Source organism: Plecotus auritus (assembly GCF_963455305.1).
Source record: "Plecotus auritus genome assembly, chromosome: 3".
Lineage (NCBI taxonomy): Eukaryota > Metazoa > Chordata > Mammalia > Chiroptera > Vespertilionidae > Plecotus > Plecotus auritus.
The window spans coordinates 176837820-176864654 of NC_137772.1; the positions used below are offsets into that span (position 1 = coordinate 176837820).

Consider the following 26835-nt stretch of genomic DNA (forward strand, 5'->3'; position numbering starts at 1 on the left):
GATGAATCTCCCCTTAGTATACGAAATAAAGGGCTTAAGTCAGCAGTGGTTAATTTTAAAGCAGGTCGAGCTCAGTTAATATCTCCTAATAATTTTTGGAAGTCATTTAATGTAAGTAAAGAATCAGTCCGAATTTGAATTTTGTGAGGTTTTATTGTTTTTCCCTCAATAATGCTGCCAAGATAAGAAAAAGGAAATGTCCTTTGAACTTTTTCGGGTGCTATGCATAATCCAGCACAATGCAGGGAATCCTGCAAATCTATATAGATATTATTTAGATGCATTTCATTTTTATGAGCTAAGAGAATGTCATCCATATAATGAATAATATAAGCCTCGGGATATTTTTTCCTTATAGGATGTATGGCTGCAGCCACAAAATCCTGACATTAGGACTATTGGCCATGCCCTGAGGCAATACTTGAGCATATCTCCACCCCCATCATCCCAAACCCACCAGCGCTGTTCCCTTGCTTCCTCCAATCCTTACTCATAATTGGGAGAAAATGCATCATCCGGAGGGCTCTCTCCCACAGGACCTGTAGCCCCAGGGACTGAAGGAGGCAGCGGAGGCACTGATGGTGGAGTCAGAAGCCTCTGGCAGCCTTCCCCCATCTGTCTTGATTCCCCTGCCACATTCCTCCACTCCCTTTCTGGAGTGGTCTCTAGGCAGTCCCGAATCAGGGACCACAGACTGAAAGTAGAGGCAGGCATTTCCTCTGGACCTTCAGCTATATAATGATTGCGAAGTTGTTTTCCTACCTTCTCCCATGCCTCTATATTTACCTTTTCTTCCTCAGAAAACGATGGGCAGGTTTTACTCACAAAATCCAAAAAATCGAAAAGCTGTTCATACCTCACAGAACAGCCCCTTGCTTGAAGCATAGCCTTAAGCATGGATACGCATACATTCTTTCCCTGTGATCCTGAATTTCCCATGTTTTACACCTAGCTAGTACTACACCTCTACCTTACTTATTGCGTGCGCACGCCTTGGGGCCTCCTTTCACCTGACAATTGCAGTTCCCTCACACTCAGGTCTGCATTGAGTGCCACTTGGGCCTAACTCAGCCCCACGTTGGGCGCCACTTGTGCCACGCCAGCACAGCCAAGGGTTCGGCGAGCCTGAGGGAGGGCCGACAAAGGATGAAGAAAAGACAGACAAAGAGAATAAGCTGGGTCTAGGTCAGCCGTGGGGAAACTACAGCCCGTGGGCCAGATCCGGCCCGTTCGGCTGTTCTATCCGGCCCGCGGAGCCGAGAGAGCGGAGGGTTCTCTTGCTCTCCCCTCTGCTCCTTCACCAGCAGCAGTGTTAACATGGCAAAGTCAGGAAACACGGCCGCAGCTCCTTCTTCTGAGTGGGCAGGTTTATATCCGCCCATTCAGTAGAAGGAACAACCTCTCAATCTTCCAGAGGCTCCTTGTAATGCCCGCGGACGCGCCCCCCGACATCACCCTGGGAATGGGTAGACACGTTATCGTGGTGATGTAGGGAGACACGCCGCTGGAGAGCACAGTATCAGAGCATTAGCTAAAAAGGAGACCAACAACACTGTTCCCACTGAAGTTGATGTTTTAAAGACCAAAAACCTTTCAACCCAGTCTACATTGCCATCTACATCTACGTCCCGGGCATAATTTGGAAGTTGCATTAAAGAAAATGTTTAATTTACTATTTACACATTTTGTTCTTTTCTATTTGTTTTAGTTTTAAATTATTTTATTATATTTAAGTTTAATTTGAAAGGCTTTTGTACCTTTCCTTTGTTAGGCAATTTTATTTTGCCTTTGCCATCTTCAATATAAGGTATGCTATTGTGCTATGATTCTTCCATTTTTTGAAGTTTCAAATTATAGTAGTGTTTACATTCTTCTTGTTAAAATGTTTGAAATGAATAAAACTATTGAAATTAAAAAAAAAGACCGTACCCTTTTATGTAATGATGTTTACTTTGAATTTATATTAGTTCACACAAACACTCCATCCATGCTTTTGTTCCGGCCCTCTGGTCCTGTTTAAGAACCCATTGTGGCCCTCAAGTCAAAAAGTTTGCCCACCCCTGGTCTAGGTGAATTTTCTGTGCATGACTGAGACCACAGAACAGATCCAGACTGCAAGCTGATGCTTTATTTTATAGTCAGAGGTAAACAAGGTAGTGGTCACCATAGTTACAATGTTCTTGTGAGTTTCACTTGTTTTGGCAGCACTTGCTGCACCTCCCCCAGCCCATTAGCTACCCAGGAAGGATCTAGGGAGCAGTCACAAGATCAAGCTTAATTATGCTAAGAGGGCTGTGCCCTCTAAGCTGGGACTTGTTTTCGGCTTTGCCAGCAGGTCAGTCCGAAGCTTAACCCTATAACCGCTCCCTACACTTTGACCTGGAAATATCCATTCCCACCATTGAGTTTCACTTTGACTCAGTCTTTGAAATATCCATTCCCACCATTGGGTTTCACTTTGACTCAGTCTTTGAAATATCCATTCCCACCATTGGGTTTCACTTTGACTCACTTTGACTTAGCTCAGGCATCATCTCCAAAACCCTTCCCTGCTTCAGCTGTTCTCAGGGCCCACCATGCTTACCCCCGGAAGCACATAATGCCTGCTGTAGTTCTCCTGCACGCGGTTGTCTTTTTTTTTTTTTTTTTTATTGATTTCAGAGAGGGAGAAATAGAAACATCAATGATGAGAATCATTGTTCAGCTGCCCCCTGCGTGCCTCCTACTGGGGATCGAACCCGCAACCAGGGCATGTGCCCCTGACCAGAAAAGAACCCAGGACCCCTCAGTCTGCAGGCTGACGCTCTATCCACTGAGCCAAACCAGCTAGGGCCGCTCGGCTGTCTTTATCCCCATCATAGAGGTGCCCCATCTGCTAACCTGCTTAGGCAGGACAGACTGTCTCTTCACCCAACATACAAGGTCCTTCCACTTCTGCACCAGTGACTTCCTCACTCTAGTTCAGGCCAGCAGGTCTGCTAGGATGGAATGAACTGTGTTAACCACTTCTGTTTAATTTGTAACTGGGATCATTGAAGAAAAGGCTAAGAGGTTATAAAGATTGGGGTTGGGGAGATTTTGCTCAAACCACCTCACATTTCCCTCTCCACCCGGGTTGGAGCCGTAGCCAGAATGAAGGTCAGGATGGAAAGGATGGCACTGGCCCAAGGGGCACTAACTTCAGTGTTGCCTACACAGGGCAACAGTGAAAAGCTGGAGCTTTGGAGACCAAGCTCCTTGGTTCTTTCTAGACGTAGATCTGCAGCTGCCTGCAGGCATGACTTTAGAAGCTACTGATCAATATCAAAAAATATAAATATATTTACTATATTTATATAGTAAATATACCACCTTATTAGGTTACTAGAGGCCTAGTGCACAGATTCGTGTACCAGTGGGGTCCCTCGGCCTCACCTGTGGGGATCGGGCTGAAACCCGCTCTCCAACATCCCCTGAGGGGTCCCGGATTGCGAGAGGGAACAAATCAGGCCAAGGAACCCCACCGGTACACGAATCCATGCACTGGGCCTCTAGTATGCATATAAGATCTTTGGTTAATTTCTTCCCACCCTCTCCCCTCCCCCCTTCCCTCTGAGATTCATCAGTCTGTTTCATGTTTCCATGCCTGTGGTGGTCAGTGCATGTCATAGCTACCAGTTGATCGGTCGATCGGTTGCTTAGGCTTTTATATATATAGATTGGGAACATTAAAAACTGTAAAGCATTTTGCACAGTGCCTGATATGTCAGCACTATGAAAAACATGTCAGCACTATGTTGTGCCTTGTAACTTACCCCCCACCCAAAATAGAAGGCAGCACAAAGATAAAATTGGGTTTTAAAGAATCTGAGACAGGGGGTGGGGGGGGGGGCAGGCTGGAGAGGATTAATGTGGGGTGGGGGGAAGGGAGACATGTGTTAATATTTTCAACAATATATATGTATTTTTAAATCTGAGACTGGCCCTGACAGGGTCACTGTTGAGAGTCATCTCAATACACCAAGGTTTTGGGTTCAATCCCTGGTCAGCATACATACAAAAAGCAGCCAATGGATGCATAAATAAGTGGAACAACAAACCGATGTTCCTCTCTCTAAAAGAGCAATAAATTAAAAATGATCTGAGACTGACATTTTTCAGTCAGCGAGAGAAGAGAAAAAATGCTTTAGGTACACTTTCTAAGTTGGGAGAAGGGTGGCGATCCTCAGCTGGGATAGGTGTATGTGGAGTCCAAGGAGGTCAACTGGGAGTAACCTGGACGAACCAGTCAGTTAACACTCAAATCCTAACAGGAAGCTCTGTGGCTACAATGAACATGACAACCAGAGGGCAAACATGCCAAAAAAGAATAACCAGATTGTAACACAAACTTTAATCTCATATATGAAAGAGGAAAAGGATGTTTTTTACTGATAATTCCTAGCCCCTAGAATAGAGCCTGGCCAATGTGGCTGTACAATGGAACCAACCACACATGCTGCTACCACAAATCATCTACAATAAAGGTTGGGAAGGGGAGGGCAGAAAAAGGCCTGGGCTATATATTGGACAGAGAAAATCCCCAACCTTTGTGGCAAGCTGGGGCTACAGAATGGGTGCCTAAGTGGGGGTCCTTGTTTTCTTTCTATTCACACCTAGAGCAAATCTTATCCCATGAACTCCCACCAGTAAATCCCCAAGCCCCATGTTCAGCTGTAGACTTGAATTTAAAACACGTTAACACCAGGAAAGGTTAAGGAATTTTCTTTATTATTATTTTTTTTACAAATTAAGACTATGTAGATTTCATATATTTCTGATCAAAAACACCTTTGTTTTCACAGTATGAGTTAGAGAATGCAGCCTGAGCTGAAAACCAATGAACTAGAAAAGAAAGCGGTAATTACAGTGATTACTGGTTTAAAAACCTGTTAGACATTTTCTTTAAAAGTAGTTTTTTGTGTTATTTTTTTAAATATCTTGTCATTCTTGGCACTGTTTCTAAAGAAAAACTCCTTTATCCAAAGCAAAAAAGCACAAGAGATGGAGTTTGGCTTCAAGAGATGTAACTCATTCTCGGACCTAGCAGAGAATCAACAAATGTATGGAGTTGCTACTGGGGTTTAATGGAAGGAAGTCCCTTTAGTAAGTTCTCAAGCCAGAGGCTGGAGGCAGCAGCTAAATCAGAGGGCAGCATCCTCCGTGGAAGGGAGCCATTCTGGGTGGCATGCCACCCCGGGAATACACACAGCCTGGGAATTAATCTTTTCATTAATCTCAGGGATATGGTGCACTGAAAATCAGTAGGCACTGGGTCAAACTGTACTGGGTGTGAACAGGCAGAGCCAAAAATGGTGTCCTACTGGCAATAAGCTTTCAATGGCTCAGTCCCCTTACACGGAAGCCCTGTGAGTAGCCAGAGCCACAAATGCTCCCAAGGCCTGTCAATCTGTGTCAGCTGACTGTGCAGCCCACAGGGAAGGAGCTGGTGTCCTATTAGCACTGCCCTCTCTCCACTTGCAACCAAAAAGCTGCAGGGAATCAGGTGTCTTGCAGGTTCGGTCACCTGGGCCCTGCCAGAGAAGACTGCAGATTTATGGAAACAGGAGTACAGCCCAAAACTAAAATGCATGCGTAGAATAAACATTTATCGCCTGCCAAAACTTCTGGCTTGACACCTTCTATAATTTGGTAGGGACATTACCAGGTGGGAGATAACAAAAATGCACCAAAGAACCCTTATGAATGCTGCCTCCCAAGTCGTCACAGCCCCATTCTGTTGATCTGAACAAAGAACCACTCAAGCAGAGGAGATTTTGTCCCAAACATGCCCTTATCTAGGTTTATCTGACAGGATTAGTAGAGGCTCAACCATTACCCTCCCCTGTCCTTCCTCTCCTGGGATCTTTTATCACAGCCATCTGGTAGAGGCCACTCAGTAACTAAGGTGATAACCAATATAATAAAGGCCAGGGGAAATTTGGGAATTCTAGGCTCTACCTTGCCATAAATAATCAGCCTTTTCTAAGTGCCTGACATGAATAGTCTTCCTTTGGGCTGAAGTCCTCCCACCTGGGATGGAAAGCAGGCAGATTCCCTGAGGGTCAGACAAGGGACAGGAAAGAGAACACAGAGATCCGCATTCCTTCTGTGATGGCAAGGCAGAAAGGTGTGTGTGCCAGACCAGTAGCGACTTGGGCAGCTCCGAAGAGGCAAAGAATCCACCAGAGGCTCTTCATGTTCTTTGTAAGGGTTGACCGAAGCTCAGCTATAATGAGCCAGAGTAACAACAGGACCAGCAAACTTCCTTCCAAAGGAAAATACGCTGCCCAATCCCATAGAAACCGGGCACCAAACACAGCGCTGAGGAAGGAAGGGCCGAGGTGGCTCTACCAAACAGTTCAAATCCACTTGGTACAGCTCAGCCGGAAAGCGGACTCCTGGAGTTGTCTCCCTCTGAGGGTTCCACTCCTCACAATGGTGGACTGGCTGCCCAAGTGGAGGAAGAAGCTAGGGATGGGGATGACAGAAAACAGAGTGGGGAAGAACTCCAGGAATATGAAGCCAAACTCCAAACTATATTCTGCTAATCAGTTTTTTGATCAAAAATTTCAAAATAGAGAAAACCACAAAGTACAAAAGCTTTTCTGATGCTTTTCATTATCACAGAACACGCCACCTGTAATGTGTGCAAAGAGAAATGAGGGGGTGGAGGGAGTGGAAGCCAAAATGGGAAAGGCTGGATGGTCATTTCACTTCTTCTCTTTCTTCTTGTCCTGGAAATGAGAAAAATTACCCAATTAATTTTTGACATCAGACATTCAAACTGAAACTCTTTGAGCCAATACTGGCTGCGTTTAGTTAGGGGCTGGAAGGGCGTAGGACAATAAAAAGGAATGAGAAATGCTTCTTTAGTTTAACAGTTGGTCCACTGGTGGACCCCCAAGTTGCTGACAGACTTTTGATAAGACTAAACTTCAAGCAACTGTTCCTACTCCCACCACAAGAGTACTTAGGTGGGCCACGTGACCACTCTTGGCTACTCACAACAACCACAGCTCAGATTCCAATCAGTGAAGGCTGCAGTCTGGCAGTCTACCCTAAAAGAACTAAGGAGGTCAAGACCCAGGCCAAGACCACCAATTTTCTATTAGGCCTGAGAAGGAAGCATAAATCCTGGGTATAAACCAACATTCAGAAATATTCTAGTCTAGGGAACTCTTCAGTAACTCTTAGGTGGAAGCTCAGTGTATTAAAACAAATGAAAGATGAGTTGCGCCCTAGCTGGTTTGGCTCAGTGGATAGAGCATTGGCCTTCGGACTGGAGGGTCCCGGGTTCAATTCCAGTCAAGGGCACATGCTCTGGTTGTGTGCTCGACCCCCGGTGGGGGGCATGCAGGAGGTGGCCGATCGATGATTCGCTCTCATCATTGATATTTCTCTCTCTCTCTTCCTCTCTGAAATCAATAAAAATATATTAAAAAAAAAAAAAAAGGAAGATGAGTTGCTTTGACCGAAACTGGGACACTTGTTGGGTGCTCAGTCCAACAGTGGCACAGACCAAAGAACCAGCAAACCCATCTAGTCACTTGCTTCCACCACCACTGCACTGTGTCTTGTTCCACAGTAAGAACTGTAAGAAAAGCTGTGGTTTCATTGTTCCCCTGCTGCTGGAGTAGACTAACCAGACACAGAATGCTTCTCTGGAAAAAAATCAAGACCAACAAATGGATAAATTGGTCTACTTCTGAAATACATTTACAAAAGCTGGTTGCCAATATTATAAAAATCCTCTAGAATATTCTTTTCTGAGTCATAACCATCTTTACAGCCTTTATAATCTTCGTATAGCTGCTACCACTGAAGCAGTTTTCCCTTTGATACTAGGATTAAGTTTGTGCCTTTTTTTTTTTTTTTTTTTTAAAGGACTGTTTTTACTTGTTCCTTTGGCTCCACTAGCTAAAGACTTCAGGTTTACTTCTTACTCAATGGCCTGCATTATATAACCCTGGACCTACACAGTATGTAAGTAAGTTTTCAAATTCGAAGTACACACAGATACTGAGCTCAGGAGCTATTCGCTCATCTTCGGGTAGTGGGCTGACTAACCTTCTCGTTCATAGCCAGGATCATCATGAGTTTTCTGAAGAGAGTAACGAAGTCTAAGAAGAGGTCAACACAGTGCCTGAAAGAGAGCCAGATCACAAATTGCACTTCCACTTTCCTTTACACAAAGATACAAAACACAAAACCCCCACCCACGAGTACTTCCACCAACTAAGGAAGTAAAACTGTTAGAAATCCTTTCAATTCAATGAAGCCATGTAACATAGAAAAAAAGAGAAATTTAGGCCTAACTCTGAACCCTGAACTACTAACTTTGAGAGAATTTCAACATGAAAAAATACCTATATTTTAAAACTATGTGTATATATTCTCATTATTAAAGATTTAAAGAATACAAAAGTATAAAGAATAAAAGGTAAAGGGTCCCTTTTCTTCTCCTCTATTAAAAGTATGGAGGTAACCACTATTAAAAGTATGGAGCCCTAGCCGGTTTGGCTCAGTGGGTAGAGCGTCAGTCTGAGGACTGGAGGATCCTGGGTTCGATTCCAGTGAAGGGCACTTACCCCAGTTGCAGGCTCCACCACAGCCTGGGCCCTGGTTGGGCGTGTGCAGGAGGCAACCAATCAATGTGTCTCTCTCACATTGATATTTCTCTCTATCTCTCCCCCTCCCTTCCACTCTCCCTAAAGATCAATGGAAAAATATCTCCTGGTGAGGATTAACAAAAAATAAAAATAAAAACTCCTTAAAAACAAACAAATACATTAGTAGTTCAATATTTAAAAATCTGACATTTTTCAGGAATTTAAAGAAACTACACTATTTGGCACATTGTTCCAAAACCATGGGTATCCTCCCACATACCCCCAAAGCTTGGCCAGTGCCACTTGGTCTACTCATCACTAGAAAGGTGGGTCAGGCAAAGGATTGTCCCTAGGATTCAGAAAAGAGCTGCAGAATGGAGCAGTATGCCTCACCCTTCATTCTTGTTAAAGACCAGTTTTCACACTTACCAGATATAATCCTTATCTCCATTTTCAGCCTTTTCAATAATGAGTTGAGTATCAAAAAGGACAAAGCCACACATGACCATCAGCCCCAAATACAAGTTTGCCTAGCAAAAGAATGAGATGAGGTTACCATCTGGTAGACACCATTGAGGAAAAAAGCCATACTTCTTTCTGGCTCTTGGCCACTTGAAAGTACATTGAATGCTAATCCGCTGACATTGACATTCACGGAACCGTAGCCTATAGCAAAGACCTCACTACTTCTGTCAGCACAATTCTGCACTAATTGTTTAGGTCACTGGAAGAGATTCAATCATTTTAACAATGAGCTGCTGGCTGGACAGACCTTAGAGAAATGATCTCTGAGTGAACTGTCTTCTTCTTAGCAATGTGCAACCCCTGTTTAATCTGAACTTTTACCCACAGAAGGCTCCATCCTAGGAAGTTAGTGGGGACGCTTCAAGGACACTACCCAACAAGGTGAGCATTCTGGAGGATTCTTGGTCTATCTTGCTTTAAGGTTAATAAAAAGGTGTGAGGCAAATAGCCACTGGAAAGTTATATGCAAAGTCTCACCTGGAAAAGCCAAATGGATCCAAAGAAAAGGTTCCCCAGGGAAGACAAGAGCATCAGGCTCATGGCTGACATCAATATTCCTATAAGAGATGACAAAAAGCCATCCTGAGAGGAGCCAAAGTAAGGCAATCCAGTTAAAGACATTCCTTACATTTCTCCCCAAATGAAGGCTTCCTGCTTTACCCCAATAATCACAAGAAGTTGGGGGGTGAGGGTAGGGAAATAGATCTAGCGAGAATCCTAGAGTGGAGTCCCTCTCTGTATTTTCCAATCCATACTTACCTCCCAAAAAGAGGTAACTACGGCGCCTGGCATAGAGTGCACTCAGGGTGAAACAGGTGAATATCATTGCTGTGCCCATGAAGGCAGTGGGAATGATGCTGTTAAGGAAAAGACCATGAGATTGAGGGATATAGGAATACAGTTTATATTTAGAAGGTACATTCACAAAAGTAGAAAGAATAAGACACTTCCAAAAGTTACCTGGGGTTGATGGCAATGCAAAACTCCAGAGCAGGGCCCAGGCCAACCCCTAGAAAACAAAAAGCCCCAGAACACATTACTACCATCAGTTCTTTCTTGCTTTTCTTTATTTAAAAAAAATATATTTTTATTGATTTCAGAGAGGAAGGGAGAGGAAGAAAGAGACAGAAACATCAATGATGAGAGGGAATCATTGATTGGCTGCCTCCTGCACATCTGACCAAGCCCGAAACCCAGGCATGTGCCCTTGACCGGAATCAAACCTGGGACCCTTCAGTCCGCAGGCTGAAGCTCTATCCACTGAGCCAAACCAGCTAGGGCACTACCATCAATTCTTGAAGAGGACCCTCATCCAAAAGCTCGTCATTAAATAGCACAAGCATGCCCATGCTCCTAAAAAGACAGACAAAACATGTGGACTAAAGTAATTAAATCTCTCCATTTTCCTTGTTTTTCAAGAGAACTTAAACTTGACTAAGTTATTTATTTATAGAGCTGCAAAATGTCCTCTTAGCTGAAAATCGTTGATGACCCCCAGGAAGATCAGGGATTAGGAAAAATGAAATAAGCATGTGAAACATTTTTTTTTTTTCAACTGTCTAAAGTTTTACATAAGTCTCCTTTTTCCCCAATTGACCAACCCCCTCCCCCTGCCCATTCCCACCCCGGGCAAGCCCCCACTGCCCCAGTGTCTGTGTCCATTGGTTATGCTAATATGTATGTGCATACATACATTTAGTTGCTCTCTAACCCTCTGCATGTCAAACATTTTTGAGCTACATCATAAAGGCTGCAAAACTCTGAAGAGGCGTGATGTGGGCCTGTAATGTGGGCCAGATCAGGAATTAGATTAGAAAAAAAGGATTAAGAGTAAAGCAGAGCCTTGTAGCCAGCAACCTTGTAGTCATCCAGGACTGACTCTCTTTGTAGCAAAAAAGGCCAGACCAGTTCTGCAGGTGGACATGTGCCAATAGGAGGACACAGCAGCAGCCTGTTCTGGCTCCAACATTACCTCTACTTTGGCTACTCCCCTTTCTTCTGATTCCATTCCTTAATGTCTTCAAAAACTAGCTTCCCGCCCTGACCGGTTTGGCTCAGTGGATAGAGCGTTGGCCTGCGGACTGAAGGGTCCCAGGTTCAATTCCGGTCAAGGGCATGTACCTGGGTTGCAGGCACATCCCCAGTGGGAGGTGTGCAGGAGGCAGCTGATCGATGTTTCTCTCTCATCGATGTTTCTAACTATCCATCCTCTCCCTTTCCTCTCTGTACGAAATCAATAAAATATATTTAAAAAAAAAACTAGCTTCCCTCATCTAAAAATCTTAATCTCTAAATTCCTGCCTTTCTACAATTTCTTCAACATGGTACACATTAGACTCACTCAGAACCAGTTGTACCAACTCAAATGCTGCTTTGCAAGTATTCGTACTGTGTAGCTTTAGTCCGGTTTTTCTTAATGATAATTCTAGAAGTGCTGTGCTTTTAATTATTTTCATGAGATCAGCAAAGGGCCCTGTGTGATGGTTCTCAATGTATGGCTTTAATTAATTGTCTGCAAGGTTCAGAATAGATGGATGCTTCTATGATAATTGCCAGTATGAGTCCAACTAAGATTCTTGGACCTTGTTTAATCAAATGTCTACCATTAACAAGTTATGCTACCTAAGCTCTTAAACCTCATTCATTCAAGCACACAAATGCTTATATTTTTGGATACAAAAATAGACATCAGTCACTAGTCACAAATAGCTTACCCTCTGGATGGGGAAGCAAGATGTACCTACATGAAATAAGAAAGCAGCACAAGGCAAAATACATTCAAATATAAGGTTGGATAGTAAGTGTACCAGTTGGGATGAATCAGAATAAATACAAGTCTTGGACCCTGGTCTAAAGAGATACTAAAATATACAGTCTCCACCCCCCAAACCCCAAAATTAGACCAATCCTGTAACATACATACCTGTAAGGAAAGCAAATCCAGCAAGAAGTCCCAGTCTTTTTTGCTCAGTTTCATGGCTATGAGGTGTTGTCATCAGCCAAATCATCAACCCCAGGGAGCCCAGGGCAGAGAGCAGGCCAGCCTGTCAGATCGAGAGTCATAATTGAATACTTGAAAGTATCGAATTTATTTTGCAAGAGACTTTATTAGATTCTGTTATTCATCTGAACTTTCTAATATTTGCTTCTAACCTGGAGGCAGTGGAAAAGGCATGGGGGCTAAAAAGGAGACTTAAAGGACAGGATTAGGACCATGGTGGATGCTGGAGGCTCTCCTGGCCTGGGTAGTCCATCAACCACAACTATCCTAGTCCAACTATGAGTCTTACCCAAGAAAGAGGAAAAAATGAACCAAAGTGACAAGTGCTAGAAGCACATTCCAATCTGTAGAACAAGTAGAAATGACCCCTTTTTGATCACTTTAAAACACACACAAAGATGTGTACACATACAGAGAAAAGAGACTGACAGAGGGTGCTATAAACAGAACGTGTCTCCCACCTCAAATTCATGTTTAAATTCTAACCCCCAATATGATGGTATTTAGAAATAGGGTCTTTGAATGATGATTAGGCCATACTGGTGGAGCCTTCATGAAGGGGATTAGTGCCGTTATAAAAGGGAACCCTGAGAGCTCCCTTATCCCTTCCGCCATGTGGGGACACAGCGAGAAGATAGCCGATTATGAACCAGGAAGAAGGCCCTCACCACACAACACAACTGCTGGAGCTTTGCCTCGGACTTTCCAGCTTCAAAAACTACAAGAATTGTTTGCTGTTTAAGCCACTCAGTCTACGGTATTCTGCTATAGCAACCTAAAAGGACTGGGACAAAGGGTAAGTATCAAAAAAGTACCCAAACTGCCCTGGCTCAGTGGTTAGAGTGTCCACCTGAGCACGGAAGGGTCGCAGGCTCGATTCCAGGTCAAGGGCACAAGGGCAGGTACCTGGGTTGCAAATTCTATCCCTGGCCCCTGTTGGGGCGAGTTCGGGAGGCGCCAATAGATGTATCTCTTTCACATTGATGTCTGTATGTCTCCCTGCCTCTCTCTCTTTCTCCCTCCCTCCCTTCTATTCTCTCTAAAAATGTCCTCCAGTGAGGATTAACAACAGCAAAAAGTACCAAAACATTAAGAGCATGTAGTTATTTCTGGGTGATACAATTATAGTTTTACATTTACTCATCATTAGTCTATTATCCAAATTCTCTACAATAAACATGCCTTAGTTTTGTAAGAAAAAATTCTTATTTTAACAAAGCAAATGGGAAAAACCTATTGGCATATAAGAGAGAAATCATTAAGGAAGTATGTAGGCACTGAAGGTCCTTTCTTCCTTTAAAAGTATAAATTGTGCCCTAACTGGTTTGGCTCAATGGATAGAGCGCCGGCCTGCGGACTGAAGGGTCCCAGGTTCGATTCCAGTCAAGGGCATGTACCTTGGTTTCGGGCACATCCCCAGTAGGGGGTGTGCAGGAGGCAGCTGATCGATGTTTCTCATCGATGTTTCTAACTCTCTATGCCTCTCCCTTCCTCTCTGTAAAAAATCAATAAAATATATTAAAAAAATAAAAAATAAAAGTATAAATTGTTCTCCACAGTAGTTATGTTCTGTAAACTCACTATGAACAATGAATTAGTGAATACTGAACAATTGCTCCTGTGGGAAATAAAAGGTTAGGTCCTTGGGAGCCACCAGTCACATTTTCATTAATTGATCAATACATAACCTTGTTTTATGTGTTTTCTGTTTGAAGGCCGTTTGATATATATTGTTGGTTCATTAACATTGAGCTCACAGTCACGGCACTGTAACTCATACCTGAACAAAGCTTATCTAACAGACATTTTCGCCATAAGGCACATAGTAGTCTTCTTGCAATTAGGAACAGTAAGACCACTTTAGCACTATGCTTGGAGCCATTTTAAACAGCAAAATTATCAACAAAAAGCACAAAAATGAAAAAAGAAATGTCGTACTAAATAGACCGTAAAGAGGACTATTGTTTACAGCTTGAGAGCTTGAAATAAGGTAGTGTGTTGCCTGGTTCAACCTCAGCTGGAACATAGATGTGATGGGCAACTCAAACGTTTTGCTGCTCTGGATATGATTGCAAATGTCTGCAAAAATACTGATTTTAGGGTTACAAATACATTTTAGTGAGTAGGTATATTTGCAAATATGAAATCCATGGATAATGAGGATGACTTTATTTTTACATTACTTAAAAGGGCCACTCTTGCCTAAGAGGTAGATTATGTTTTAGTCTAAATTCAAGGGATCAAATTCCTAATCTTTGAGTATCTAGAATAATTTTTCACACCGCCCCTGCAAGGAAATATCTGAGTGTGGGATAGTTCTCAGCAGTGCCAATGCCAACACAGGCACATCCTTGTACTTACACTAAAAAGGACACACTAAAAGCAACAAGTCGTGGCTAGTGAGAACTTTAAACTTACTTATTATTCCTCAATTGTCCCCCTTCTATTCCTGCTGATCAAACCCAAACTCTCCCTCAACACAGGAAAATGAGTTATTGAAGCGTTTTTCACTCAAACGTGCAGATAGTAAGTGTATCAGAGAATAAAATGGGTCAAATCTTTAAAGGTCTCAACCCTGCCCCTCCTGATAATTAATCATACAATCAGTGTTTTGTATCTAAATACTCCAGTCATTCAGTCAAAAAAAGGGGAAAAGGAGGAACAGATAAAAAGGCTACTGTGGAGAAGAATCCCAGCATGCACATCATGCCTCTGCTTAGTGGGTAGGGATCTTGTCTATCAGCAACACCATCACTCAGTGTCAGGGTTCAGACATTGTGAAGCTAACCACTTTAGTATCTGGAGGGCAGAGTTGCCAGAAAATTCAAATGGCTCCGCATATGTCCTGATTTACAGGCTGACTCTGGCTGAGTTCAGATGCCAAACTACTGAAAAGGATTAAGGAAGAGCACAGGCTTTGGACCACTCTGCTGAGCTAGTTTCTTCCGATTATAATTTATTGCTCTTACCTGAATGAAATGAGTGACCACATGGACATAGGCCCCCGCAGCCGCCACAAACATGCAAAGGGCAAAACTGGCATAGACCTTCTTCAGGTGCTGCTGTGTGGAGGGGGTTCTGGGAAAGAATGTTAATAACAGCCATCACTCTGGGACCAATCCAAGTTCAGCTCTAAGCTAAGAATCATTCCCTCTCTTCTCCTTCCCAGGGAATATGTGCAAGTTATATTATAATTAAAAAAAAGAATATTTTGAAAACAGGTTAATAGAGAATCTTAAATGCTGGGGAAGAGCCCCAAACCCAAAATTATGAACCATCAGTACTGAAACTAGAATAACTAAATGGCTTTCTAGTTTTTTCACAGCAGTCCTTAGAAACCGGGTGCTTATCCTCAGGATTCTAATAAATATACAGAAGTTAATAAACTAGGGGGGAAAAAAAAGATATGAAAGGAAAAGAAACTGTAGTCAAGGTCAAAATACTTACATATGGGAAAATTTTAAGAGCGCATCAAAGTTGATCTTCCGATCAAATATGTTCATGATGTCGAGTCTGTGGGACACAGCCTCCACTCTGTAGAATAAAGGAAGGAAGGTTATTTTAAAGGTACCAGTACAGACAAAATAACAAACAACTTTCTTATTTAAAAAAGCAACATACGCCCAGTCGGCGTGGCTCAGGGTTGAGCATTGACCTATGAACCAGAAGGTCACGGTTGGATTCCCAATCAAAGCACATGCCCAGGATGCAGGCTCGATTCCCAATGTGGGGTGTGCAGGAGGCAGCCGATCAATGATTCTCTGTCATCATTGATATTTCTCTCTCATTCTCTATCCCCCTCCCTTCCTCCCTGAAATCAATAAAAATGTTTTTTTAAAAAAGCAATATACAAGTATGGAAAAATGAAAGCTATTTAAAACCCCAGTTCTAACACAACCATCTTAATTTTTATATATTTCCTTCTAGAATACATTTGCAATCATAATAAACAATTTTAGTTATTAAAATTTTTTCCCTTCACCATTTATTCCCCCTCATAATCAACCATTTCGAAGGACACAGAGGAAACGAACCTATCTTCCTCTCCCCAAAGTATTTCATTATTAGAATTTTATTTCTATTCTTTTAGAAGGCGATTTAAAAGATTGTTTCTTTGAGACATTCTCAATTAGCAACCTAGTCACTGGAACATAAAGCAATTTTATGTCATTGTTTCAAGATGCTACAGAATTCCCTCAGCAAAGGTATAGAACCTCAGATTAAAAAATAAAACAAAAAAACTATAAAGGTCTGCACTAGGACTTACATGTAGAAGCTTTCTAGCTAATGCATTTTATTTTTAATTTTTATTTTAATAATTCTTTATTGTTCAAAGTATTACATATGTGCCCCCTTTTCCCCCATTGACCCCCTCCAGCCCGCCCCCACCCCCACCCCAGGCCCTCATCGCTCCATTGTCTGTGGCCATGGGCCCTGCATACAAGGTTCTCAGCTGACTATTTCCCACCCACCCATCCATCCCTGCCTTCCCTCCAAGATTCTGCACTCTGTTCCATGCTTCCATGTCTCTGGGTCCACTCTGTTCATCAGTTTATTTTGTTACTTAGATTTCACATATGAGTGAGATCATGTGATACTTGTCTTTCTCTGATCGACTTATTTCACTTAGCATGATACTCTCCAGGTCCCTCTATGCTATCTCAAAGGGTAATAGATCCTTCTTTTTACTGCTGCGTAGTATTCCATGGTGTAAATGTACCACAATGTTTTTATCCACTCATCTACTGATGGGCACTTGGGCTGTTTTCAGATCTAGCTTTTGTAAATTGTGCTGCTATGAACACAGGGGTGCATACATTCTTTCTGATTGGCTTTTTTGGTTTCTTTACTACCTAATGCATTTTAGAACTGAACTAAAAAGTGATTCACAATTTTAAAAAGAGGAAAGTTCTTACCTCCATAAAAAGGAAATTTGTGCAAAAAGGATTTTTAACATACCCTTCACCCAGACTAAATGTTACTATTTCACCATATTTGCTTTATTGTCTCTCTACACTTAGCAATATCTAGACTAAAAAAATATATATATGCACATAGAGAGAGAGAGAGAGAGACAGACAGATAGCCTGGCCAATGTGGCTCAGTGAATTGAACATCGTCCCATTCACCAAAGAGGTTAGTGGCTCAATTCCTGGTCAAGGCACATGCCCTGTTTCGGGCTGGTCCCTGGTGGGGGTGGGGGCGGGGGGGAAGATGGGGTGTATGCAAGAGGCAGCTGATCTATGTTTCTATCTTTCCCTCTAAAAAATATATATATATTTGCCATGCAGACACAATGCCCCTTTATCTCGACATACTTCAGTGTGTACATCCTAAAAGTGATGATCAAAATCAGAAAATTAACACTGAAGCAATTCTATTATCTCATCTACAGACCTTATTCAGATCTTGCCAACTGTCCCAGAGGGCATTTTTATTGACTGATTGATTGATTGATTTTAGAGAGAGGAGAAGGGAGAGAAAAGGGGGGAGAGGGGGAAGGAGAGAAAGATATATCAATTTGTTACACTTATTTATGCATTCATTGGTTGTTTCTTGTATGTATCCTGACCAGAGATCAAACCCGAAACTTTGGCATACGGGACTACGCTCTAACCAACTGAGCCACACTGGCCAGAGTCCAAAGGGCATTCCCCCGCCCCCGCTGCCCCCTGCCCAAACTAAACTATACCCAGATCACATTATACATCAATACCATAAAAGTCAGGCTCTTAAGCTTTGTTCCCTCCTCTATCTCACATGCAATCCTAAATAAACATGCCCAATCTACAAAACTAAAAATCTAATCAACAGCTTTCATCTCTCCTAATATAAGTCTTCCAGATTCTTATTAGACCCATAACCATCCCTTTCAAATTTACAAAAAAAAAAAGAGGGGTGGCGACTAAAACAGAAAAGGTAAGTTGTTTGAAAGACAGGCCAACTACTCACACCCATTCTAATCAGCACTTAACCCGATACTCAGCAAAATTCATCCTCGCAATAAAATTCCACAAACCAATTTCTTGGGGAATCCTGGGCCAGTGGAAAGATGCCATTCTTAGAGTTCAAAAGCATCATTACCACTTGTTTCCTGAGGCTCTCTCACAAATGGAACAATTAAAATGGCTGGCTTGCTTTCTAATTTCCTCCTTCTTTTCTTACCATCCCTACTCACCTCAATTCTTTTGTTCTGTTCTTAAGGGTGGATACAGTGAGAAGCTGCAGAACCTACTAAAGCTGTTGCTCTCATCTCTAAGTCTCAGGGCTCCAGTCTTCTTGATCTAGATGGTGCAATTATTGCAGGCTGTTGCACTGCCAACCACAGCCTTCCATAACCATGATGAATAATACATTCTCTAGAGAGCACACTTACAGGATGGCAGAATCCAGCACCTGGAAAGTGTCTTTGTTTAAAGCTTCCATTAACATCCCTAATGACATCCCTAGACAGAACCTGCAACAGTACTGAAGCAACCTTCCGAGCTAAGTTTCACAGTAGCATTCACAATGATAAAGCATCTCTTGCTTCCAATTTCGAGTTAAAAAATGAGGAGGTGGGGGTAAATACTCAAATACCCAGGGGATTGTTAGCCAGAAAGGGGCAACACTCTGTAACCAGACCCCACTGGGTGGAAACTTAGGAGAGAATGGCAGAAAATCATCTGTCCCAGTTCACTCTGACATTTCCCAGGGGGCACTGGCTGCCTCTTTTCAGGGCTCTCTTACAACTGCTGATGGAAAAACCAAAATCATCAAAGATTGTGAGGGTAAGGAGGGAGGTGTCAAATAGGAATTTCTCCATGATTTAGTGGTGGCTTCTGGTTTAAAACCATGAAAAATAAAACTTTCCAACATTAGTACCTATTCTAACATTTAAAGAGAAAATGTAACTACCAAATTTTCTAGACACAATGACACACAACAACTTTAATAATAACTTTGTGGGGGAAAAGAAATGCAATACAGTACATAAATTTAAGATGTCATGATATGCTCTGGCCAGTATAGCTCAGTTGGGGGAGGGACATCTTGTACATCAAGAGGTTTTGGGTTCAATTCCCAATCAGGGCACATGCCAACGCAGGTTGTGGGTTCGGTCCCCAGTTGGGGTGCGTGGAAGAGGCAACCAATCGATGTTTCTCTCTCTCCCATCCTTTCTCTGAAACAATAAAATGAGGATTTGCGGGGGGGGGGGGGGGGGACGACGACGACAACAATGACATGATGTACATATTACATATTTCCTGAAATGTTAAAATATTAGGGGAAAAAGTTCATCTTAGTATCAAGGAAATATGATAATTTGCTCTATGTCTGTACCAAACAAACAAGAACTAAGGTGCAGATAAGTAATGAGTTAGAAAACTGTTCTTACAAGTTTTCCCAGAGAGACAAACTTACCAGGTTTCTATCTTAGCCTCAACTAGTTGTGTTCAGAAGCTGTACAGAAAAGATATCTACATTTTAAAGGTCAATAGACAAACTCAGCTAAACAAGATTAAATTGTGTTCATAACTCAAAAGTAACAGCTCCCATACCAAAAGAGAGCTTGAGTATTCAAAACCATTAATCCAGTAACTCAGCTAACATCCAGAGGGGCCTCCACAGTTAAATGAAAATCTTTGTTGAAAAAAACATATATTAAAAAGATAAATTTTGTTATGTATATTTTGCCTCAATAAATAAAAAAATACATTGTATGTTGCTCAAAAATTCTTTAATACAGCAGTCTCAACAGACATCTAAGCCCATTACAAAACTGACACCAGCATTGGTCTGCCTTACCCAAATCCCAACTTGTATAGAAATCTAGAAATTAGATCCTTTCTTCCACTATCCACTTTTATATTCAACGAATTATGAAACAAGGAAGTGGGATTATTTACACAGAATACAATGAGGACAGTGCCTCCTGGACGCATAGGAAATTTGCTTGTTTTACATTTGTACACAAGTAAATATTCAGGTGTTAATCACAACCAAATTCCTTTAATATAGTTCAGAGCCTCATTTTAAGCCTTCATCCTTACAAGAGCAGGAATCCCCAAACTGTCAGAGCTTGTCAAAATGTGTCATGCATATATTGCTAAAACTGTTGGGCCAATCATTCAGTGCCTCCTCTGCCAGAGGCACCCAAAAAGCAAAACAAAAAACTCAGTGCATAGCTGTACCATGAAAGAAAAACAAGTAAAAACATTGGTTTGAGTTAGGTATTCTGTGATCTGTTTTTGCTTGGGGAGGGAAGAGCAGCAGTGGCAGGCAGGCAGGAGACATTATTATCCCCACCACCCCCCGCCGCCCCAAGCGAAAAATATATTGCTTATTAAAACAAAGCAAGGAAAACGAAGGGCTTCTCCCTTCAAAATCCCTTCTATTTAACACAGCTTTAACCAAGAAATGAAACACAAATGCAAGAAATATGTACAGGTAGCAAAAGTGTATACTTACCAACCCATCTAACTTGGTCTATTAAACCCTGAAGGAAGGATATTCTTCAGATATGAAAGATAGGTCTTTAATTAACAATTCTACCCTACTGTGAGGAGACAGACATTCTTATCAATGAACATCTGTGTCTAGTGTCTTGTTAAATCCATTGTTTTGTTCTAGGTATCTTCCTTTCCTTACCCTTGTACTAAAATGAAAAGACTATTAAGTGCCAGGCCTTAAATTTAAAAAATTCTTTGCCCTGGCCAGGTAACTCAGTTGGTTAGAGCATCATCATCCCTCTACACCAAGGTTTTGAGTTTGATCCCTGGTCAGGATATATACTAGAATCAACCAGTGAATGCATAAATAAGTATAACAACAAATTTCCTTCCCTCCCTCCTTCTCTCTCCCCCTCTCCTTCCCTCTAGCTCTCACTCCAATCAATAAATAAAAAAAGAAAATTCTCTGAAATCTATTCCAACATCTATTAAGTACAGTGCATATGAATAAAACATGACCAAAAGCTATGCAAAACAGAATCATGCATTTAGTATGCATTAAAAGAAACAATCCTTGCCTTTGAAAAATAAAAGCTTGCTTACTGTTGAAGCCATAACAGCAGCTGCCCCAGTGTATACAATTTAACAACATTAAACCAGCAACTCAAAGAAACATTGTTCACATGTTTAATTAAAAATGTAGACTGAATTATGGTTCTTCATTCTGTTCCTACACATTCAGAAGGGACCAAATTGATACTTAAAAGAGAAAATAAAAAAATCCCATGAGGTAAAATTTTTAAAAAAGGAGACGGAACGATTTGTAATTTTTCAGTAATTCTTCCTATTGAATAGTTTTCAGAATCTGTATAACCATGTCCTTAACATAGTGGTTAAAAGTATGACCTGCTGCACTCGAATTCTGGCTGATCTTACATTAGCTGGATGACATGCAACAAATTTCTGGGGCTTAACCTCATGCTTCAGTTTTCTCACTAGTAAAAGAGTAATATATAATATTACCCACTTCATAGGGTTGAGGATTAAATGAGATAATACAAAGTGCTTAGAAAAGTGTTTCATACATAAGATTGGCTCAGTATATTATCCATTATTGTTACTAGTGTAAATAATCATTACTCTTAAGTCCTCAATGCTTATCCCTTGTAAAAGTCTAGTTTTAGAAGATATTTATCACAGGCCTAATTTACATATGCCCTGTAAATTACTTTTAAAAAGTATTATTCAACTATTAACTCACAGCTAGCTATATCCTTAAGGCTTACTATTTACCCAAATGAGAAATTTAATTGGGGGGAGGGGGGGTGTTTAAGAAGATTACAAACTGGAGTTTAAAGAAACTTGACAATTCTTATTACTGATTAAAATAACGTTTCTTTAAATGCCATGCCCCTCGCCCTGGCCGGTGCGCTCAGTGGTTAGAGCATTGGCCCTCCCACCAAAGGGTCTCAGGTTCAATTCCTGGTCAGGGCACATACCTGGATTGCAAGTTTTGCTCCCCACTCCAGGTCGGGGCTCATGTGGGAGACAACCAGTCGATGTGTGTCTCACATCGATGTTTTTCTCTTTCTCTTTCTCCCCCTCCCTCCCTTCTACTCTCTCTGAAAAGCAATGGGAAAAAATATCCTCAGGTAAGGATTAAAAAATAATAAATGCCATGACCTTCTGGTACATTTACACTGTACCTCCTGTCCTATTGAGTCACAGGCATTTTGAGACCGTAATAACCACTAAGTGATAATCTGATGTGGTAGGGATTTTGATGAAATGGTCATTAGCTTGATAATTGTAACCTAAATGTCTCAGCCCCTACCTCCCCTTAATTTGGGCCCAAATCTCTGGACTAGCCAGCACTGAATACTATCTCTCTAGGGCAGTGGTCAGCAAACTCATTAGTCAACAGAGCCAAATATCAACAGTACAACGATTGAAATTACTTTTGAGAGCCAAATTTTTTAAACTTAAACTTCTTCTAACGCCACTTCTTCAAAATAGACTCGCCCAGGCCGTGGTATTTTGTGGAAGAGCCACACTCAAGGGGCCAAAGAGCCGCAGGTGGCTCGAGAGCCGCAGTTTGCCGACCACTGCTCTAGGGGACTGCCTCAAAACCAAACCAGTACCTAGAGATGGAATGTCCATTGCCTTCAAAAAATTATTTTTTGTAGCAAATTTTGCCACTATTGAATCACGCTCTATAATCACAACTGTTTGACAGACACTAAATCATAAGGCCCCAATGTCCTAATCAGGGGTGGGAAACTTTTTCTGTCAAGGGTCATTTGCATACTTATAACATCGAGGGCCATACAAAATGATTAACTTAAAAGTTATCCTGAGCCCTAACCGGTTTGGCTCAGTGGATAGAGCATCGGCCTGTGGACTGAAGGGTGCCAGGTTCGATTCCGGTCAAGGGCATGTACCTTGGTTTCAGGCACATCCCCAGTAGGGGATGTGCAGGAGGCAGCTGATCGATGTTTCTCTCTCATTGATGTTTCTAACTCTCTATCCCTCTCCCGTCCTCCCTGTAAAAAAAAAAACAATAAAACATATATATATATTTTTTTTTAAAAAGTTATCCTGCTATATTTGGTCAAACATTTAATTAACTCACCCCTATTGCCTTGGCAGGGCAAGACCAAATGATTTCTCGGGCCTTATACAGCCCTCAGGCCAGATGTTTCCCAACCCCTGTCGTACAAATATAATCACCTCCCTGTATAAACCAGCAATCCCTCCCCAGTTAACACCATATTTAGTCCAAATGAAAGCAGGCATAAATTAGGACAAACAGGGCATCCACTCCATCCTCAACCTTAAAGCTCTTTTTTCAAATATTTTGGATTCCATTAATTGTACCAAAACTTCTCTCATACATTTGGTTTTAAGCACCTTCAGAGCAGAGCTTGCATAAGAATTAGCTTGCTAGCTAGCCCCCACACGAAAGCACAACCAGGAGTCCCCAGAGCAAACCTAGATCCCATTATCTGATCAAGAATGTTATAATCTCATTCCCCAGCTGGCACAGAGGGAGACCTACTTTGAATGGTCACTCCAGTTGTCCTAAAAGCCAACCTCTACTGTCTTTCTCTTCTTAGTTTAAACACTGTCTTTGGGAAACAAAAATGTGCATTAAAACTACTCCATGAAATTTTATTAGAAATTCTGGGGTAACAAACATTTGAGTGGAAGACACTTCTACTAGGCTTCTACAGCCAAATTAAAGTAGCAAAGCATAATTTAGGAGACTGAGTATCAAGAGAATATTCAGTGTTTTCCCAGAGGAGATTAATACTCTTGGGATAGTTTATGAAATAAAGTGAAACTCTTCAGGCCAGCAGTAGTGCCTTCTATAATAATACCACTGAATACATTTATATAAAATTATATGACTTTCTAAGTGCTTTTATATACATTATCCCCTTTGATCTTCACACGAATGCATGAGGGAAGGGAAAGAATGATTAGTCCCACTTTAAAGATTAAAAAGAAAGTTCAAAAAGGCACAAGCATTGGATTTGGAGTCACGAGCCCTGCCATTTTCTACCAAATAACTTTGGGAAAATCATTTTACCTATGGTCCTCTAGGCTTTCTCATCTGTAAGATAAGGATAATTAATACTCTACCAAGCTTACTGAATGCCAATAAGCAAATCTGTGTGAAATAATTATAAAGTACTAAACAGACAGTAGTATTGACTTGACCAACATCAGACCTCTAAAGGCTGGTACTCTTTACACTACTACACCCTACAGTAGAAAAGCAAGTGTTCATTAAGGCAGTTCCAGGCATAAATCAAGAGAAGTCTTTTTTTCAAAAATTACCATATGCTGATTCCTATGACATTTTTTTGTGTATTTTTTAGCATTTCTACAATAAGCATGAACTATATCCATAGCAACAAATACATATAAAATGCTGGTTATATTGGTTAATTTTATCTTTCCTATTATTTAGGAGAGTAAGACTTTAGTCAGATCAATAGTAGAGAAGGGAAGAAAGTGAGTACTAAGCTATGTTTCCACAACAAGATGAATAATTTAAGAAGGAAACTCTGAATCTAAATTACAGATTGCATTTCTCAAGAATTCATTCTGTCCCCACTGAAGAAAAGGGCAGAGAATCTAAAATGTCAACATAGTACTTAAGCCATGACAAAAATATTCGACAAAGAAGAATAAGAAAAGATCAAAGAGTAAATCTAATAATTACAGAAATAAGTGTGTTCACAGAAGCCATAAGAAACTGGAAAAATCTGTCCTGAACTATTCAAAAGATAAAATAGAAATAAATATCAATAAGTAACTAGAAAAGCCCATTCTCCGTTAACCTTTAACCTTAAAATCTTTGTTTCAGACACAGTCAGCGCTTCTACAGGGTTACACATTCACAAGTTAACTATTGCTACAACGGAGTCTCAAGTTCAAAGAGGTTTTTGTCCTTCTTTGGGGTGGGCAATGCAACCCGGGCTGGCACAGGGTAGTAAGTATTATTCCACACCTAATAAATAGACAAAAATGCCACAGCCTACTTATTACCACAGCTCCAGCGAGCAGGTCCCAGAAAAACAACAACGCCCAACGCCGCCTTTCCTAATAGGACTTTGAGAAAGACGCCCACAGGCTCTGGACTCAACAAAGCCAAACCACCTCACCTGTCCGAAGGTAACCAATCAGACCAGAGCGGGGCTGCCCGGTGGGGCAGGAAGCCAAGCCAAGCCCGCTCTCTCCACACCTCCCGCTTCTGCTGTTGGCTTGCACGTAACTAGGGAGCCTCGCGTGTCACAGGAGTGTGACATCACCCGCCCCGCCGTGACAGGGCAGCCTGCCCGACCAGGCCCCTGCCGCTCACCCAGGGGCGCCCGGCCACAGGTCCCTAGGGCCCGTAGCAGAGCAGTGATCCGTCGAGCAGGGCGGGGGCGATCACAAACCCGTGTGGTTTCGCTTTCATTCCCCTCGGAAGGAAGGGGTGGGGGACGTGTCCTAAATTCCAGACGGGCCTGGGCCAAGGGGCCCCTGCGTCTACTCTAAGCGGAGGAAGGGGAGGGAACGAAAACTGGAAGAAAGAGAAGCTAAAAGGGGGCTTTCGCTAGCGCTCCCACCTACAGTGGGAGCCTGGACGCCCCCAAAACCGGTCTGACTTGCCCCCGCCCCTCCCCCGCTCCTGTATAGTAACGCAAGCGCGGTACCAGTTCCACGCTTCCCCCTCCCCGCCCAGCCTTCCGGAGTCCAGTCGCAGAGCAGGGGCCTTTTCCCACGGGGTGCAGTCTACCCGAAAATGGAGACCACTCCCTTGGTCGTTAAGACAATAACTGCTAACCCCTTCTTCATTCCCAGCTTGCGCAATCCTGCTTTCAGACGTACCTTCTTAGCCGCCTCTCCGGAGCGCACAAAGCTCTGTTAACACCGGAAATGCTTCTGACTCTCCCAGGGTCCGCTTCAGACTCTTTACCCTGAGTCCGCCCCTCCAGCAAAGTCCCGCCCCAAGCTCCTTTTAGGACCAGTCCTCATTGGCCGGTGCCTGCACTTCGTGCCACTTTTTCGGCAGTACATGCATGAACTTCGGCCGCTTACTTCAGAGCCATTCGCTAATGCCCTTGTCAATCAAGTCCCTGGCCACCAACCGACGTCGTAGAAAAGGTCTCCTCCTTCTTCCCCTATAACGAGGAAGGATTGCTGTGCAAAGCCACCTCTAGTGGAGAAAGTGAAGAAAGGCAGGCCCCACCCAAGACACCGACCTAGCAAATAATAGAGCCCCCGCGACGCGTGATGGGATAACGCTGTAAAGTCCCGGGGTTCTAGGGTTTTAGGCTTGTTATGGAATGTTAAAGAGGGAAAGAGATTTAGAAAACAAAAGCGCTCTCTCCATGGCCGGTGTCGCTCAGTTGGTTGAGCGTCATCCCACATATCGAGGCCAGAGTTCATGGTCAGGTCACATGCCGGGGTTGCGGGCTCCATCCCCGGTAGGGGGTGTGCAGGAGGCAGCCGATCGATGTTGCCCTCTCACATCTATGTTTCTCTCTCCCTCTCTCTCTAAAAATCAATAAAAACATATTTGTAATTTGTTATCCTTTGTTTCTTATTAGTGAGCAAAAGTAAAGCCCTTGTGATTATAGGCTATTTTAATTTTCTTTTTACTTTGCTTTTTATAATAATTCTAGTTAACATGTATCGTGTACTGCTTCTTATATGCTAATGTTTAAGATGCTTTATATGTATTAATTAATTT

The 26835-nt window shown here is 42.2% G+C and overlaps 1 protein-coding gene across 1 annotated transcript; it reads right to left on the reverse strand.

The window, feature by feature from the left end:
• Positions 1 to 4728: 4728 nt before the first annotated feature.
• On the reverse strand, positions 4729 to 26183 carry TMBIM6 (transmembrane BAX inhibitor motif containing 6). Its single transcript, XM_080659923.1, has 10 exons — positions 25971 to 26183; positions 15604 to 15690; positions 15126 to 15234; positions 12079 to 12199; positions 10116 to 10164; positions 9915 to 10012; positions 9633 to 9712; positions 9060 to 9160; positions 8089 to 8164; positions 4729 to 6755 (listed from the first exon to the last, which is right to left on the reverse strand). The coding sequence occupies exons 2-10, from the start codon at positions 15657 to 15659 to the stop codon at positions 6732 to 6734; spliced, it is 714 nt and encodes a 237-aa protein (XP_080516049.1). The 5' UTR covers positions 15660 to 15690; positions 25971 to 26183; the 3' UTR covers positions 4729 to 6731.
• Between the last annotated feature and the right edge of the window lie 652 nt (positions 26184 to 26835).